An 18,730-nucleotide genomic window follows, 5' to 3' on the forward strand; every position below is an offset into this window, starting at 1 on the left:
ATGGGTCCTACATCTACTAACTAAAAATCATGGGGCCGGACAAGTTAGCGCTTAGCGAGCTAATGTTAGCCATGTGTTAGCATGCTACTGCTAGCCACGATGCTAACGAACGCAATGGTGCAGAGCTTTGCGCGTTATCCTTATTCCTCTGAAACACAAGTTGCTTTCAGTCAGCTTGCAGACCGAAGAGACAGCGAGGCCGAACATCACAAAGTCAGCGGGGCGTTCCCCTACGGTGTGGGCGGGGCTTAACCGCAGGGCAGGGCTTAACCGGTGCTATTACGAGCCTCCTAGTGCCTTGACTCCAAGTGTGCTTACCATGTTTTTAATTGACGGACCTGCTCCGAGGTTTAATTCATCTATTATTTTTCCATTTGTTCACACGGTAAACACTTCTGTATCTTCAAACAGCAAGTTGTCAGGACATTGTTCCTTTATAATAATAAAACTATTTCTGGTTAAAAAAATAAGTCACGTCGGCGAGAGCCAAAAGATGATAACAAGTGTTTTAGAGAAGAGGGACACAGGGGGTGTGTGTTTGTGTGTGTGTTTGTGTGTGTTAAGTGCAGGAGGGCGAAGCAGAGCGTCGGAGACGAAGAGCAGGTGTGGTGAAGAAGACTAGCGGAGGCTCACCTGCTCCACAGCGAGCTTCTTGCTGGGCTGTCCGGTGATGAACGGCTGCAACCTGCAACACACACATGCGCACAAACATTAACACACACACACACACACACACACACACACACACACACACACACGACAAGCAGGTGTAAACCCCCCTCAGAAATGTCAGATGCAATCAGCAGGATACACAAGTGGAAAACCCCGATGTCTTTCCATCTTCTGTTTACTTTCCACTGGGGAAAAAAACAAAACTGAAATACCACAAAAGGATATACATGTTTTTTTTCTCGCTTTTAGCAGCAACTTGTTGCCATCAACACAGGTTGGGCAATACCAGGACCAGAATCACCACAGCACCACTTTGATATTCTTTAAGTGTCACCACCCAGTCGTTGTGTGGAGCGTTATTATTATGACAACATTCAGAGTTTTCTTCTTGCTATTCACTGAAAAATTACCTAAAAACAAAGGTTGAACACAGGAAGACGGTTTTAAGGCAATCGTCTCCACTTCCTGGTTTGTTTCCGAGCTGGAGACCAACAAGAACCAGAAGGACATGGAGACGTTGGAGTATCGTAATAATCCGATCGCTTCATCTTAAACAAGGGCACACAATGGGAAATGTTGTTCTTTTACAGCATGCGTCGTTATAAATATTAATAATCCTTGTAATATTATTAGTCACTACAGCTGACTCTCGCCACCTGCATAAAGAGCACAGCTGCGTGTTATTAAGACTCCAGCATTAGAATATATGAATAAATCTATATTCATTACAGCTCTTTTATTACAGGATTTACTGTTGACACAAAGCAGGTTGAGGATTTCATTCGTTCACTGCGGCTGCTCTTTGGAGTCGCTCTCAGCTTCAGGCGACCGGCTCACATAACAAGAGTGGGGGAGAGTGTGAAATGAGACCAGAGCTGTGACTGACAGGCAGACTGACTGTCTGTGAGCCCGATCTCTCCACTAGACCGCCACGGAGATAATCAGCGATGAACGTAGCACCGCCGGTAATTCCTCAGCAGCCGTCCCACAGGCTGGAATTAGCGTCGCTCCCGGAGGCCCCTCCCCCTTCTCCCGGCGCTGAGGCTTACAGTAAATGCACAACTCTCACTGATAGAGAGGCGCAAGTGCGCTTTTAATTAATCTGCTTTAACCAGGGGGGGGGGGGGGGCTCTCCCTCTCCCTCTCTCTCTCCCTCTCTCTCCCTCCTTTCTCCATCTCTGCTTCCTCTTTACATGGTGCTAGTCTCATCGCATTACTCATCACTTGGTGCTTCCTCTCCCCCGCCTCTCTAGAGAGAGAGGGAGAAGAGATTGGGAAAGGGGGGAGGAGAGGAGGAAGAAGAGATGGGGAAAGAGAGGAGGAGAGAAGGAGGAAGAGATGGGGAAAGGAGGGAGAAGGAGGAAGAAGAGACAGCTGAAAGGGGGAGAGGAGGAAGAAGAGAAAGAAGAGATGGGGAAAGAGAGGAGGAGAGAAGGAGGAAGAAGAGATGGGAAAAGGGGAGGAGAGAAGGAGGAAGAAGAGATGGGGAAAAAGGGAGGAGAGGAGGAAGAAGAGATGGGGAAAGGGGGGAGGAGAGGAAGAAGAGATGGGGAAAAGGAGGAGACGAGGAAGAAGAGATGGGGAAAGAGAGGAGGAGAGAATGAGGATGAAGAGATGGGGAAAGGGGGGAGGAGAGAAGGAGGAAGAAGAGATGGGGAAAGAGGGAGGAGGGGAGAAGAAGAGATGGGGAAAGGGGGGAGGCGAGGAGGAAGAAGAGATTGTGAACGGGAGGAGGACAGAAGGAGGGAAGTGTGGAAGAAGAGAAAAAGGGAGAGGGGGAGGAAAGGAGAGAGGTGTGAGTAGGAAGTCATTTTTTAAAGACACGCTGACAATTGTGGTTAAAGCTCATCAAAAGATCGTTGAGCTGCACGGGACTATCAATACCACACGTTTAATCACCTTTCGGGTAAACGGCTCAAGAGTGGGAGGAGCTTTTAATCACACGCATAATTAACCAACATTTCATTTTTTTTTTTATAAAAAATAATAACTTTGCATTACAGAAACTTCATGGCTTTGACATTCTAAAGATCGAACTATTGATCCAAAATAAATCTATAGCTGATAATCACAAGAAAACTACAGAACTAAAGATTTCTGTAATATATATATATATATATATATATATATATATATATATATATATATATATATATATATATAGTATAAATAAAAGTGTTCTTATAAAAGCACACTCTCCATCACAAACACACACACACACACACACACACACATCATTTCTCCATCAAACAAATCTCAATCACACACACTCTCTCCATCACACAAACACACACTCTGCATCACACAAACTCTCCATCACACAAAAAATACTATCACACACTCCATCACCACATTCGTTCCCCAGTGATTTCACTTCCTGCATTAGAGCCATTCTCATATCAATACAAATGAGAACCCTTGTTGTGTTTTTAGTGAAGTTCTGCCTCTGAGCCACTGAATCGAGACCAACCGAAGTAAAAGAGGGAATCATTTAATTATTCATGCGATAATCCGATCAATAACATGACGATGGAGGAAGAGGAGGAAAAATCTGCAAACTGGGGGTTGAATGAAATTAGTTCTGCGATGAGCTTGGATGTAAATAAAAGAAGATAATAATCTGAGCTTCCAACTCGATTTTCCAGTTGGGGACTGGATCCTCTGAGATGCACGCACACACGCACACGCACGCACACGCATCCACACCCTTAACTGCAACCATGTCGCGCTGCAGCGTTCAGGAAACACCAACATGACACAATATGCTGAATTTTGAGCTTCAGAGCCAGAGGAGCCGCCCACTTCCAGTCTTCATGCTAAGCTAACTGCCCACTTCCAGTCTTTACACAAAGCTAAGCTAACCGCCCACTTCCAGTCTTTACACCAAGCTAAGCTAACCGCCCACTTCCAGTCTTTACCCTAAGCTAACCGCCCACTTCCAGTCTTTACACTGAGCTAACCTCCCACTTCCAGTCTTTACACCAAGCTAAGCTAACTGCCCATTTCCAGTCTTTACACCAAGCTAAGCGCCCACTTCCAGTCTTTACGCTAAACTAAGCTAACCGCCCATTTCCAGTCTTTACGTTAAGCTAACCGCCCACTTCCAGTCTATACACTAAGCTAACTAACTAGCTAGCTCTATTGGCTTCACCCTTAACGTACAGACATTAACTAAGCTCAGCAACAGGCCAACAAGTGTCCACATACACACCCACCCACCCACCCACACGGGTCCACCCCCGCTTCAAAGCGGGGCTATGATGTCTACGTTTTGATTAAATTCATATCTTCGTGATAATACGGCACAGAGATATGGTTTTAGTTCTACCGGAATCAGTAGACTTCAGCCACTTCCGCGTCCTTTTCTCGCGACATCATATGGGATTCACACAGCGAGATCTGAGCATCTAAACATGGACGTGTCTAACGGGGAGATAGATGGCTACAGCGTCTCTATAAGACTCAACGGTGGGTAGTCAGCTGTTGTCCCTATCGCCGTTAACTTTCTTTCAGTGAAGTTAGTACGACTAGTGGTGTTGGATCTCAGTTACGTGTTTGTAAGGCTGTAACTACCGTTTTTAGGGGTGGGGAAAAAAATTGATTCAGCATAGTATAGCGATATATATATATATATTTGCGTGCCAATATTGTATCGATACACGGAAGCCAAGTATCGATCTTTTATTTAATCAATTATTAACTTTTTGGTCCTCGAAAAATAAAATAAATTGCTTTTTCAGCCCACTAGATGGTGCTGTGTTTTTTCTGGTGAGGTCAGCAGAGATCCCGGATCAGCGTGATGGTAGGAAGTTGGTAAAAACAAACATGGAGACACCAGAGAAAGAAATTAGAAATGCGCCATCCGTATTTAAATCAAACGTCTGGATCGAAGCGTGGGACCTCTGGTGATTCCCACCCCCTAGCATTTTTAGCTCATGGTCTGAGCATAGCTGGATCTGTTAGCTTTAGCAACGTTAGCACATAGCTAGTTCATGCAGTGTCTTGAGCATAGTCAGTGTTGGATCTTCCTTACGGGTCGGTCTGTAATCATTACTTTCTTTCAGTGAACTCATACTGACTAGTATTAATGTATTTTACAGAGAGGATTCACAGCTGCCAGGGTCCAGACGACAACATGCAGCATCGCTGCAGCAGCCTCCCTGCCAGTCTGCCTAACAACACATCACCATAGCAGGCCACAACGCCAGCCACAGCTCATCATCCCCACAATATAATATATATGGTTTTAGACATGTGTCTACCATTTTATTCATATATTCCACTGCTTTTGTGAACCTAAGACCTTTGGTAAACCAATTTCCATCACCAAAACCGATCTACCACCTGAGTAACGTTATGTTTTCACAAGATATGAGATATAAAGAATTTCCAAAATCGAGATTACATTTTTCAGCTTTAGTCATATTTTCTCTTTACACTTGTGCATTGGGACAATGGTGCCTCATTAAATAGATAGCTGAGATTGTTCTGTAATTTTGTATGTACAACACATGAGTATGTATCATATGCAAGTGACTTTAAAAAGGGGAATTTAAAAATGATGTAAAATCGAGAAAATGACCACAGACCCCAGAGGGTTAATAACCCACTAACCAATCCGTGGCCGGTTGATGGGCGCTGTGACATTTCCCCAGACAGATTTCTGGCTCATTTAACTCCTGGCTGTGCCGCGTTCGTACTCCGCAGATATTTTTGGGGGACCGTGACGGGTGTTGTGAACAGAGATTAGCCATTCATAGAGACTGGAGGGCTCCAAACGGCTGAGGGCCAAAGACACACACTTTAATTAATGGGAGATAGTGTGACAAGGAAGGCATGCAGCTTTCTGATGGAGGGAAACGAAAGCTTGAGACAGAAAGAGCATTTCATAAAGTATCGCATTGTTAAGACACAAAATTTCTACATTTGTTTTTTTTCTGTCAAGATGGGGTGCCGAGTGTAAATTAATGAGAAATACAATTAACTTTTAAAATTTTAGTAAATGGCTGCAATGAAACAAAGAGTGAAAAATGTAAAGGGGTCTGAATACTTTCCGTACCCACTGTACAACAAAAACCAGGTGCCTGCTGGGAAACACGCTGAATACCTCCATCTTGTCAGGTACCATGGAAACAAAATGTTCTGTAACAGGAATTATCACACCCGAATAGACTCCTTCACACGTTTATATTCTGCTCCAGGTTATCCATTAAAAAAGGTGAGACTCTACATTCTACAGGCCGAGCACGAGGAGACTAGAAAGTTCACTCAGGAGCCCAAACTCTTCTATTGATGAAAACCATAATGTGACCGATGCAACAGACTAGCAAGGCCTTCTGTTTTTGATCTTATCCTATTGCTGGCAGTTGTATAACACTTGCGGCCCCTACCGGCCCTTTAAGAGAAGCAAGGAGTCAGCTGTGCTATAAAACAGAGAGGTCGTCAATCACACAGTAGTAAAAGAGCACAGGACGTATTAGGCTGATGAAATCAGCTGTGGACAGTTTCCCCACTTGCTTACGCCTGGGAGAGAACTCACGAATGGATAAACTCAAAAAGGTTCAGTTTTCAATGAGAAATGTTGTTACTTTAAGCCGATATCCTCTCTCTTTAGCTCCGTTTTTGGTCTCCTCCTGAGAAGAGCTTCCGTCTCTTCAGCTGCTAAACGCTCAGCTTTGTTCCTCAGCTAGCTGCTAGGAAACCAGACAAACTTGATAGCCACTAACCGAGTCGGTCTGCCGTTTGCTGGTGAGCAGGTCGTGTTTTTTTTTTTTACATATTTTTCTCCTTAAATGAAGAACCAAATCAGTAGAGTTTCAGCCAGAAAAGATAAACGAGCTGAAACTCACGTGAAGCTCCTTAAAGCCGATAATTCTCCGTCACATTGTTTCCCTTCGTCGATTGAAGCATTGCTTCATTATCCTCCACTAGAGCTTAACCTTTGTTTAATATTATGGGAGAAATGGTGGAAATAGTTTGGGGATTTATTGACATTTCTGTGAGGGGACCTTTGCTTTAATTGTGCAGACGGTCTTAAGACTTCACTAAAAGGAGGCGAGCGTTTTAAACCTATTCAGCACCGCCCCCCGTTTCGCCTCTTTTTCCGTGAGAAAAAGAGGGTGTTTTAAAAATGGCACCTTGCAAATCTCCGCAACCACAAGGTCGATTCAAAATCCTACGGTCTCATTGGTCCGTTAATGCTGCTTAGACTGCGTCATACGGCACATGCAGATACAGCTGATCATTTTGATACTATTGTCGACTAGATGAGACACTGTCTTGGCACAAATTAGGTAATTTTTCCATTTTTGAACCGAAAAACACGGTTCTTTGAATGAATATGCTTCATAACATGCCAATGCGTTCCTGAATTCTGCTTATTGTTGCAGATGTCGATGCTTTAGATCTTAATCTTTCTAAAAAAGGTGCAGCATTAGTCTGTGGGTTGTTGTTAAGGCACCGAACAATACTTTTTTTTTTTAAACTTCGGAACTCTCGAGGACTCCTTTTTGATACACCTTGCTCATACTCATGCTGGATGTTTATAGTTATGATGAAAAGATCTTTTTTTAAGTAATTTTTTTGAAGATCTAAATTGTTTTCCCAAGACTTTGCTGAAGAAATACATACAATAAAACACAAGTATTGGAGTTATTTTGGGGTTCCTACGACGACTCAAACACAGGGGAAAAGAGGTCTAGACCCCCTAGGGCAGGGGTCGGCAACCCGCGGCTCCAGAGGCACATGCGGCTCTTTCGCACCTCTGTTGCGGCTCCCTGAGGCTTTGGGGGGAAAAAAACATACAATCATCAAATCATATCTTGGAGTTTGAGGTGATATTGGGTCACTGAAAAAAAAATAAAAAATCTTTTAAATATTTGTTTTACTAAAATGTGCGTCACATCCTGTCACGTCGCTGTCAAGCCTCTACCCCTGCAGTGATTCCCAGAGCTCCGCCCTCGCTAAACTATCAACTGATCAAAAATAAAAAGTCACGGAGAAAAGTAGAGTTTCATTCTGCGTGGACGTATTAATTTGCTTTCACTGCCATCTGACTTGTATGCTTCATATGTGACGAGAAATTATCAAACAACAAAACATTTAATGTTGAAAGACTCTTCTAGAACAAACACAGCATCTGCTGAAAAGTATCAAGCTGCAGAAGGGATTCCTCAACTGCTGCAGCAAACTGAGTAAAGTAAATATACTTTCAGGAAGTGGATCAAGTCTCCAAACTCCAATACTGCTGCTGGTTCTGTGGCAGCTTATGAGACACTGAGGCGTCCGCTAGTAAAAACGGATCCGTCTTCGGGAGTGTGGCGGAGTGTGGACGCTCAGTGTTTACGTAGCAAAAGAAATGAGTTTTAAAATAAAAACCGCACGTGGGGATCGAACCTGGTAGAGGGCGAACACTACCACTTCAGCTATAAATAACGATAGAAATGAAGGTCTGCAAAGTGATTATGTTAATTGACCTCAATGTAGGCCGATGCATGAATATTTTTGTTTCTCCTCTTGATAAGAGTTTGATAGTTATTAACAGGTAAAATAGCAATACAATGTCAAGAATTGTCTTCATTCTTGTTTTATAATTTCATAAATACAACAAACTATGGTTTTTGTATATATATACATATATATGTATATATATATACATATATATACATATATATATATATACATATATATGTATATATATATACATATATATACATATACATATATATACATACATATACATATACATATATATACATACATATATGTATATGTATGTATATATATGTATATATATATATATATGTATACATATATATATCCAGAGATAGGGTAAGGAGCTCGAACATCATGAGGGAGCTTGGAGTCGAGCCGCTGCTCCTTCGTGTCGAAAGGAGTCAGCTGAGGTGGTTCGAGCATCTAATCAGGATGCCTCCTGGACGCCTCCCATTAGAGGTTTTCCAGGCACATCTAACTGTTAGGACCCCCCCGGGGAAGACCCAGGACACGCTGGAGGGATTATATCTCCCCGGCTGGCCTTGGAACGCCTCGGGATCCCCCAGAATGAGCTGGAAAGTGTTGCGGGTGAGAGGGAAGTCGACCCCGGATAAGCGGCTGATAATGGATGGATGGATGGTGCTGTAACTCCATTACGTTATTCATTCTGGTCACATGACATCTATTGCTGTCCATCCGGGGAGAGGGATCCTCCTCTGTTGCTCTCCCTCATGTTTCTTTCCTTTTTTCCCTGTGAAAGGGTTTTTACTATCTTTATTTGGGGGATTTTTTCCTGATCCAATGTGAGGTCCCGGGACAGGGATGTTATGTGTACAGATTGTAAAGCCCTCCGAGGCAAATTTGTATTTGTGATTTTGGGATATATAAAATGAACTGAAAGACAAGTAGTTTTATTTTTTGGGCCGACGTTGATCGATCTCTGTTGTGAGGATTTGTTTTATTGATATAACCGCACACGTTTAATGTCAAGCAAAAAAAAGTGAAATAAAAGAGGGTTACCTAATTCTTTGACTTCAAATGATCTTGACTGATCTTTTAATTATTTGGCATTTATAATTGCAGAAAATTGTATTTTAAAAAAGAAATGGTCCAAAAGGTCAAGATGTCTTCAAATGTTGCCATTGTCTCCCAAAACCTAAACATTAATCTTTTATTTTCTACAATATTGGAGAAAACGTCTTTTTGAACAACGACATCAAGGACATGTTTGTCATCTTTGGTAAAAAATGACTTTCAGTCAACAATAATTCCATTTAAATGTTTTTGTCGATTCATTTTCCGTTTTCTTTTCAGCTCTAATTATTTTTCATCAACTTATTTACATATTTTTTATTAATGTATTTTGTTCAAAATGTATTTTGGGGGAAATTTACTGAATGTATTTTGAAAATGATTCAGATATTTTGTCCCTCTTCCCTGTGCACAAATGTTTTGTTAGTAAAGATAAACTACCATCTTTTCAAAAAGGACACCTTAAGTGATGTCCCCAAACAAATATAACTCTAAATATATATGAATAAATAAATCAACCAACTTGTGGGGTTTACTTTACAGATAAAAACATTTAGTTGACTGTGGGAGCATAAATTGTATCACGTGGGGTCTCAGTGGGATTCAAACCTCTGGGCGCTTGAGGAGCTCCGAGCTTCCTGCGTGACAGCAGCAATTAATCTGAGTTCACTGGGAGAGGCGTGACACTGGAGGTCAGAGGTCAAACGGCCGAGAATGGGAGCGTTTAAAGCAGCAGGGAGTGGCTCCACACAAGCACACGCACACACACAAAATACTCTGGCGGTAGACGGTTTAATTTAAAGCTCCGTCCAGAGACGCGATAAGAAGAGGGTTCGTTTCCCTGCAGGCGAGAAGCTCTGAACTTCCTCCTTTCTGCTGAGTCACATCACCACCTCATCCTCCTTCTAATCTGCTCTTTAACCCTGTGGGTTAAAGAGCAGATGAAATCATATGCAAGTGACTTTTTAAAGTCACTTGCATATGATAGATACCCATGTGTTTTACATCTAAAATTGCAGAACAATCTCATCTCTCTATATAATGAGGCACCATTGTCATAAGGCAAAAGTATAAAGAGAAATATTACTCTAAAGCTGAAAAATGTAATCTAGATTTTGGAAATGTTTCATATATCTTGTGAAAACATAGCTTTACTCAGGAGGTCAAACTGTTTTGGTGCTTTAAATTAGTTTACCAAAGGTCTTAGGTACACAAAAGCAGTGAAATATATGAATAATACAAATAATTTAAAAAAATGGTGGAAACATGTAAGTAAATGTCTAAAACCAAATGTATTATTATATGGTGAGATGATGAGCTGTGGCTGGCGTTGTGGCCTGCAATGGTGATCTGGCAGAGACGGGCTGGAGGCTGCTAAAGCGATGCTGCATGTTGTCCTCTGTACCCTGGCAGCTGCAAATCCTCTGTAAAATACATTACCAATAGTTAGTATAAGTTCACTGAAAGAAAGTAACGGGATAGTGACAATATTTGATTACACCCCGTTCAGTCTCATAACCACCCTGTACCCATTTAGCTACTGTACCGCTACTTCCGATTAGCGTGCAGCTAACCAAACAACACGGTTATTTCAGTCTCACAAACACATAACAGAGATCCAACACTACTATGCGTACTACGTTCACTGAAAGAAAGTTAACGGGGATCGTGACAATATTTGAATACCCACCGTTCAGTCTTCTAGTCAGCCTGTAGATATATATAAACCCGTTAGTGATCGTTAGCTCGCTACCGTTAGCTTCGTGTTAGCAGCTGCTCTATCTGGCTACAGGTCCCGTTACTAACATAAATATGCTATTGCAAAGCTCTGTAAATACACTTACCCATCTTCCAATGGATCCCTTTGCTTGGCATTGTCCTGTACATCTCAGGGATCGACTCCTTCAGGCTCTATTTATGGTTGAAGCTGCGCCGTTCTCCAGTTTAGCTTTGCTCAGCCTGCCTGCCTGCCTGCTCTTTTTCTCTCTCTCTCTCTCTCTCTCTCTCTCCCAGTGAAACTGTGTACGCATCATATGACACGTCGGGGTGTGTAGAATGCTCTAGCTTGCTGTGTGAATCTCATATGATCTCGCGGACAGAAGGCAGAGGAAATTCTACTGAATCTTGGAAACGTTGAACCATATTTCTGTGCAGAATTATCGTGATGGAGTGAATATTTTCAAAACGTCAGTATCGTATAGCGCGGACCCGCGCTCGAAGATCTCGAAGGGTTACTCTCCATCCTGTTATTACGGTTTCACACAGAATCCTTGCGGTTTGTACGAATTAAAAATGAAATAAAAAAACCACTCCACGTTGTGGCCACAGACTTCAGATAAGAAGTGGACATAGTCATGGTGACGTCACCCGTTGGTTTGTGGACTGATGTTATGAAGCCTCAAGTTCTACGATTTCACCGTCGCCATCTAGGATTAAGGCCGTCGCCCTGTTGGCTTGTTTGCCACCAGTAAACAGGAAGTGACCATATATGGACTGTGGAGGAGTGATGTAGAGACGCCGTATACGTCTCTAGTGTCGACCTGTCAATCACCTCGTAGCCCTGCCCCAAAGAGTCTGGCAGGTGATTGCAGAGCAGATTGTGCTCTTGTTCTAGTTGCATCGACTGTTAAAGAAGATGTTTGGTCACATGTTGCAGAGATCTGGTACAAGCACAAGATATATCGTCAATAACCGGCTTTCAAGAGTGTCTTAAGAGCTTCAGGTTGTATTCTTTGTGTTTTCTCTAAAAGCTCTCCGTCCGTTTGCCCTCCTCACTTCTTTTATAAAAAGGTCACATCTCTTGTGTTGGTCTTTGTCCGACTGCGTCGCCTCTTCCTGCCTCCTTCACCTCCACGAGGAGGTCACCGTTTTCCGTCCGACGCCGTTTCTCTTCCTCGACCTCTCCCTCTTACCTTTCTATAAAAAGCTTTCACCTCCTTCACCTCCTCAAAGCTGCAGTCTACTCTCTCTTTCCTGTTTAATCACGCTGGAATAAAAGGTTGTTAACAAAGATGTTACTTTTTGTGCAAAAGTTACATTCACTTTAGTTACCTTGTGGGGTAACTTAATAATATGTATGTGAACAATTCATAAATGTACTATGAAGTAGTTATAAGCAGATTTTTTGTGCTTATTAATGTATTTGAAAACAACTACAAATCCTCACATCAGTATATTAACAGATAATGAATGCGACATGTTTTGTTAAAACATTTATAAAGTTTTAAACCCTTCTGTTAATGATATGTACATGTGCATCAACAGTGTTTTTATAATATTTGTGTTTACATTAACTTTAAATTATTCAGCTCCTAATTCTAAAATCATAGAGTAAATTAAAGTTATTGGCTGCGTCATAGTTTGTTTTCACTTCCTGGTCCTTAATTGGAACATTTTTGGAACAAAAAAAGCTCCTCCCTCTGGGGTCCCTTAAACAAGATGGCGACGGACAAAACGCTGAACTGAAGGCGTCAGAACATCAGTCCACAAACTAAACGAGTGACGTCATGATGACTACGTCCACAGTCTGTGGGAGCAACCAAAGTCACAGTGGAAAACTAACCTCCTCCTCCCTCACTCACTCACTCCACTGCGACTCTCTCTATTAGGCTATCAGTCTCTGCCAGGCTTAGCGGCTCGTTCCTAATCAGCTTACTGCCAATGAGACTAAGCTTGAGCTGAAAAGGCGATTGAGGGAGGCAGTTTAGCCACTGGCTGACAACTGGCAATAGCAGTTGGGGGGTGTCAATACAACTTAACGGAGAAAGGGAATGAAATATTTAAGGAAAAAATGAACTAATATATCTTCTTGGGTTTTAAGAGAGTGGAGCCCGACTTGAGAGTCCAGATAGCGAAGGACAAAGGAGGAAGCGTCTCATGGAAAGTCTCGGTCTGCTGAGCCGAGGCCGTGAACTACCACAATGCATCAGCTCTGAGGGTGTCAAGATTTTCGGTCGCTTCTTTCTTTTCTCTCTCTGTGGCTAAGCCGTGGATAAAAACTGGGATGTTTTCCAAATGGCCCAGTTTTTATTTTTAATTTTTTTTAGTCCCCCCCTTTCTAAATTCCAGCCCTGGCTGTCCCATTAGTTACAGTGCGAGGCTAGCTGGAGAACAAAGGGTTGGCCATTGAAAGACGTTTTGGATAGAAAAGGGCTGCGGAAGGGGAAAGCTGCAGCTCGCCGAGCGGAGCCGGATGTCCACAATCAAAGAGGCGCTCTCATTTCTCTGCGTTTGATGAGAAATGGGTTCGTCTGAGGAGGGTGTGGGGATTAATTGTGTGTGAGCGTCTCTCGGGTTTGGAAAAGTCCTGGATGTAAATGTGCCTTGTTTAACATGCAACCGGCAGTGGGACTTCTCCACAGGCCAAGAGCCTCCGGCATGTACGGACAAGACAGAAAAGTACCCGAATCACTGTGGAGCTCATGTTTACGTTTATTTATTTTACTCATTAAGATCCAACGCTACGCTTTCTCTCTCTCTCGTTTTCAAACACATTCCAGTATATGAATGCAGAATCTGAAGACGGCACTTGGATAGAACTCTATGCTTCATGTGTTAAAGCTGCATTATCTCTCGTGACCACCAGGGGGCGACTCCTCTGGTTGTATAGAAGTCTATGCTTCATGTGTTAAAGCTGCATTCTCTCTCCTGACCACAAGGGGACGACTCCTCCGGTTGTATAGAAGTCTATGCTTTATGTGTTAAAGTTGGGTTAAAACTAAGTCTTCTTCACAGTAACTGATATAAACATAATTTTGTGGGAAAAGTATTCCTTTAATAAAGATGTGAGCTGAACCGTGACGCCACTTTTAAAAACTGCCAAATCAGCTTTTAAACCATGTAAAAGGAACACCTTGTAAAAGGAACAATCGTCGAACCCTTAAAATCCTGGAAAGCTTGCGTTTTCGCAGAAAAAAGATTTTAATCTCGTCAGCAATATGTGGCCCGTCACGTGGCTGTGTGTGCGCAAACCTCCACTAGCATCCAACGGGTCATTGGGCACAGTTTGCATGAGGGAGGAGAGGTGGCGTGCGTGTGCGCGTGCGTGTTAGAGGCTTACAGGGAGGGGCTGCAAACCACAGACAAATTGCACACCCTCCCCTAACACAGCTGGTCGCATCAGAAGGGAAAACATCCTCCATCGAGTGCACTAACGGAACAGTTTCTCACCGTTTCCTGTTTCTGAAGTTTTTTTGTTTAGTTTTCTTTAAATGCTTGGATGGCTCTGACAGGCTGATATCCCCAGAATGGGAAGTATTTCCTCCCATTCCTTCCTCCCCTCTTTCCTCTGGCACGGCCATGGAAAAGCTGCGGCGGCCTAAAAAAACCTGCAGAGTTCTCCAGTTTTAGTCCGTGGGTCCAAGTTTACATTTTGTGGAAAAGCCAACACAGAACAAAGAGGCTCCTCCTCTCTCCAAGGAGAAAGAATGCAGCGAGGAATTCTCTCTTGATTTCTTTATCCCACGAAAAAGTCTATAAAAACAGAAGGGGAGGAGGGGGCAAAGAACAGATGAAGGAGCAGAGGAGGGAGAGAGCAGGAAAAAAATATCACTGGAGGGCAATTATCTGGGCTATTTCTGGAAGACTGCTTTCCATCCTCCAGTAGGGACGGAGGGAACAGGGAGGGTCTGTTTGGCAGCTGGCTGGAGGAGGTGGAGGAATGGGGGGGGTCCAGTACAGCAGGGCTCTGAAGGGCCGAGTCAGTAGGAGTGAAAGATTAAGATGAGGGGAGGAAAAGGAGGTGAAATGAGAGCCACTCATCAGCAAGAGGAGACGCAGAGTTCATGCTTAGAGGAAAGAAAAAAAACAGACAAACGTATGAAGCGGCGACGCAGAGGACAAACGGAAAACACGTCTACGTCCGTTGGTTCACGCCGGGATGAAGACGACGCGAGAAATACGCACGTGACAACGTCCATCATGCACGATGCATTGCATGTGTTTGATTAGCAACATTGCTAAACAAAATGTAATATTTCATTTGATAAGTCTTTATTGTTGAAGGTGTCCAGAGATTTGTTTTTGCTGCATTTAAGTTCGTCTTGAGTTCTTTTGTGAGGTCGCGGTGCCCTTAACCCGATGCTGACCACCCAGACCCAGCAGGTCTGCTTTCTGTTTCCTGAAGTCAAAACGGAGAAGCAGTCTCTAGTTTTCATACTACACGTCTGTGGAACAAACTCCCTGAATGCACCTGCCTACTTAGATTTTCCGCCATTTTGAATTTTGGAAAAAACACATTCTTGTCATCTCCTCCTAAACTCTGGGTCCATTTCTTACGAAACCTTCTGTGGATCATCATTGGTTCAATGTGATCAAACGATATTTTCAACTTTGTTGATATCTCATTGCGTTTAGAAGTTGTTAACCAATTAACCTCTTAGGGGCGTGCCTCAATATGTCAATACACATGACTTCCAAATTACTTGGCCTATCTTCACAAACTTTGTAGCATATGTCAACATCGTGTCCCTTAACGCACCCACATTTTTTCATAATATTCAAACACCAGGGGGCGCTGCAGTGAACCGCTCAATTTGGGCATTTTCCTTGTTTTCAGGCGTTGTATTCTGACGAACTCCTCCTAGACATTAACTACAATTGATTTCACATTCTGGCAATATGATGTTGAGACCTTTGCAGGGAAAAGTTATCAAAGGATTTAAAAAATATCGAACTATGTGAGCGCAGAGCAGCGCCAAAGAGACATCATTTTCCATGAAAATGGAAGTTGTTTTAACTCAGCCATACATGATGTAATCTGCTCCATATTTTTCATATGACCTCCTGACCCTGAAGACATCCATATGATCATTTTGAATCCTAGTCAAAGCGCCACCTAGAGGCAACAGGAAGTTACATGTTTTCTACTTGTATACCGTGCTCCTCACAGATTATTCAGATCCCTCTCAAGAGGAAGAGACTTAAGACATTGATAATGCATCACCTTGAAGATTGTAAGGATCCGTTGAACGGCGTCGCGTGGGAGCATCGCGGAAGTTTGATCCTTCGCCATGACCGAATAAACCTTTGTAACTCGACTCCACATGATAAGATCCTTTCCAGATTTCACATGTTTGATGAGACTCCAGGCCTGAAGACATGTGATGTCTAATATTTTTAATTAGAGCCATAGCGCCACCTAATGGTAACAGAAAGTAAAAGTTGATATACTTTGGCTTGCTTCTCTTAGTAGGTCAATCAGCTCGACATCCAATTACTTCTACACAAACATAAGACTTTCATGATGCCAGCCCCCAGAGCTTTTGATGTTTCGTGTAACGCTGTTGCGTGGCGACTCACCCTTCGCGGTCAACAACGAAGGTACTTTTGAGGGACTAGGCATGCTCGAAACGTAACTAAACTTGGCACACACATTTAAAGGCAAAGATGTAGTTACCTGATATGATTTGAATGCTTCAAAATGGCACATTGGCTCGATAGCGCCCCCTACAAATATTCAATCAAGCAGCCCCAGGGCTATGGTTGACCTACATGTATGAAACTTGCTAGGAATATGTAACACATGAAAAGTAAAAAACAACTCTCTCGGGACCATGCTCTAAACCATACAGGAAGTCAGATAACGCCCCCTAAAAAACGTGGGTTATTTTGACAACCCGTGAGTTGTGAAAGCCCACAGTTTTTGCCCCCTATGACCGATTGACCTGCTTAGATTTTCCGCCATTTTAAATTTCATGGAGAAAAAAAACAAACCCAGATCTTCCTAGTCGCTGGGTTCAAATCTCACAAAATTCTCTGGGGATCATTATTGGTTCAATGTCATCAAAAGCTTGTTTGTATCTCATTGTGTTCAGAAGAAAAGGAACAATGAACTTCTAAGGAGAAAATTCAACTAAATTCAACAAAGCAGCCCTCGCAGTACGTTCAACATAGATAGACAACATTTGATAGGCGTATGTACCACATATAAACTTAAAAATAACTCTCTTGGGACCATGCTCTAAACCGTACCAGAAGTCGGACAATTTCATTTTCTTCGTTCATTTCTAGTTCAAATTGCCATAGTTTCCCAGTAGGTGACGCTCTGACTATGAGTTCATATTGGCTTGCAGATGTCTTCAAGCCATGACTTTTATAAAGCATGTTAACTTTGGAACAGTCTTGACAAAGTACAGTTGAGTTACAACAGCTTGCTGTATGATCAAGAACCATATGAAATAGCTTTTGATCACTTTTAATGCATATATATATATATATATATATATATATATATATATATATATATATATATATATACACACACATACACACACACACACACACATATACATACATACATACATATACACACACACAAACAAATATATATATATATTATATAACATAAACATACATACATATATAATCTCACATGTGCACCTTTTATTATAATACCCACATTATTCAAATAGCCCTAGTGGTTGCAGAGCAGATGCCTAAAAATAGGTTGATTTTCAAAGTGTTAAAAACAACAACAGGCAAAAGTAAGATGACGAGCCGGAGCTCCGTCACACTGGTTCTGCACCTCCTTCTCAGAGTTCTGTGATCAAACTAGTCCGAGTTAAGTGAGGCAAATTTGCACAATGTTTTGTAAAAGTGCAAGCACTTGAGCGGAAAGAGATCAAGAGTAGAGATGACAGAGACACACACACAAAGACAGAGAGCGAGACAGACACAGAGACAGAGAGAGAGAGGCAAATAACTCGTTAGTTGCAAAAGCCCGAAGCGAGTGCGGACCTGATGGCGCAGAGCGATACAGTGCTGAGGGCTTTTAACTGAGGGACATGGCGAGGATTAGAAAAAGAAGCGAGAGAATAGAGGACGAAGGAGGAGAGACGAAAGAGGTCGGGAGAACAAAAAAAAACTAAAATATAAAAAGTGCGAAGAAGACTGGGACGAATTTGGAGCAGAGAGGCTGAAAGAAGATGGGAAGTAAAGTGAGAGGAAATGGAGGGGAAAGAACAAGGAAGCAATAAGAGACACTGAAAGAGGAAGGAAAGATGGAGGGAGGTAAATGGAGGAAGGAAGTAGAAGAAATGATGGCAGCAGGATTGTTTTTAGGAATTACTTTTTCAGTTGAAGCCGACAACAGATCGTGAGATTGACGAAAGATACAAAGGACTTCTACTCTTCAAAAGACTATTTTCACCAACGAGTTTCTGATGTTTTGACGGGCAGAAGGGAGCAAGAAGGTAGCAAGACCAAGAATTATGCAGTTTGCAAAGAAAGAAAACTACACTTGCATGCGATATTAACAAACCACTGACTCAGACTCTTACATTCATGAACACATCACTTTAAATACACTTTATCAACGTCCTCTCATATCATTTGTGTGTACATCACATTTTCACCTTTAAAGCAGTCTTATTTGAGTATTATAGCTGGTGTTTATCGTTGTGCGGCAATCAGCAAGCCTCTTATGTTCAAACTCACGAGCGACAACAATGAAGTGTAACAAAGATCATAATGAAGCATCGTTTCGAATGCTGTGTGATGTCAACAGTCCCAGAGTGTAATGAAGTGGAGCTTC

General features: G+C 42.4%; 1 protein-coding gene across 1 annotated transcript in view; it reads right to left on the bottom strand.

The window, feature by feature from the left end:
* Positions 1-18,730, bottom strand: part of brf1a (BRF1 general transcription factor IIIB subunit a) — a gene marked incomplete at its 5' end in the record, with an annotated part of 90,045 nt that overhangs the window by 11,247 nt on the left and 60,068 nt on the right. The window contains one exon of the mRNA XM_079224464.1: positions 634-685. Within this exon, the coding sequence (XP_079080590.1) occupies positions 634-685 (52 nt within the window). The remainder of the gene's footprint in view (positions 1-633; positions 686-18,730) is intronic.

Source organism: Taurulus bubalis (genome assembly GCF_910589615.1).
Source record: "Taurulus bubalis genome assembly, chromosome: 1".
In the NCBI taxonomy this organism is placed as follows: Eukaryota; Metazoa; Chordata; class Actinopteri; order Perciformes; family Cottidae; genus Taurulus; species Taurulus bubalis.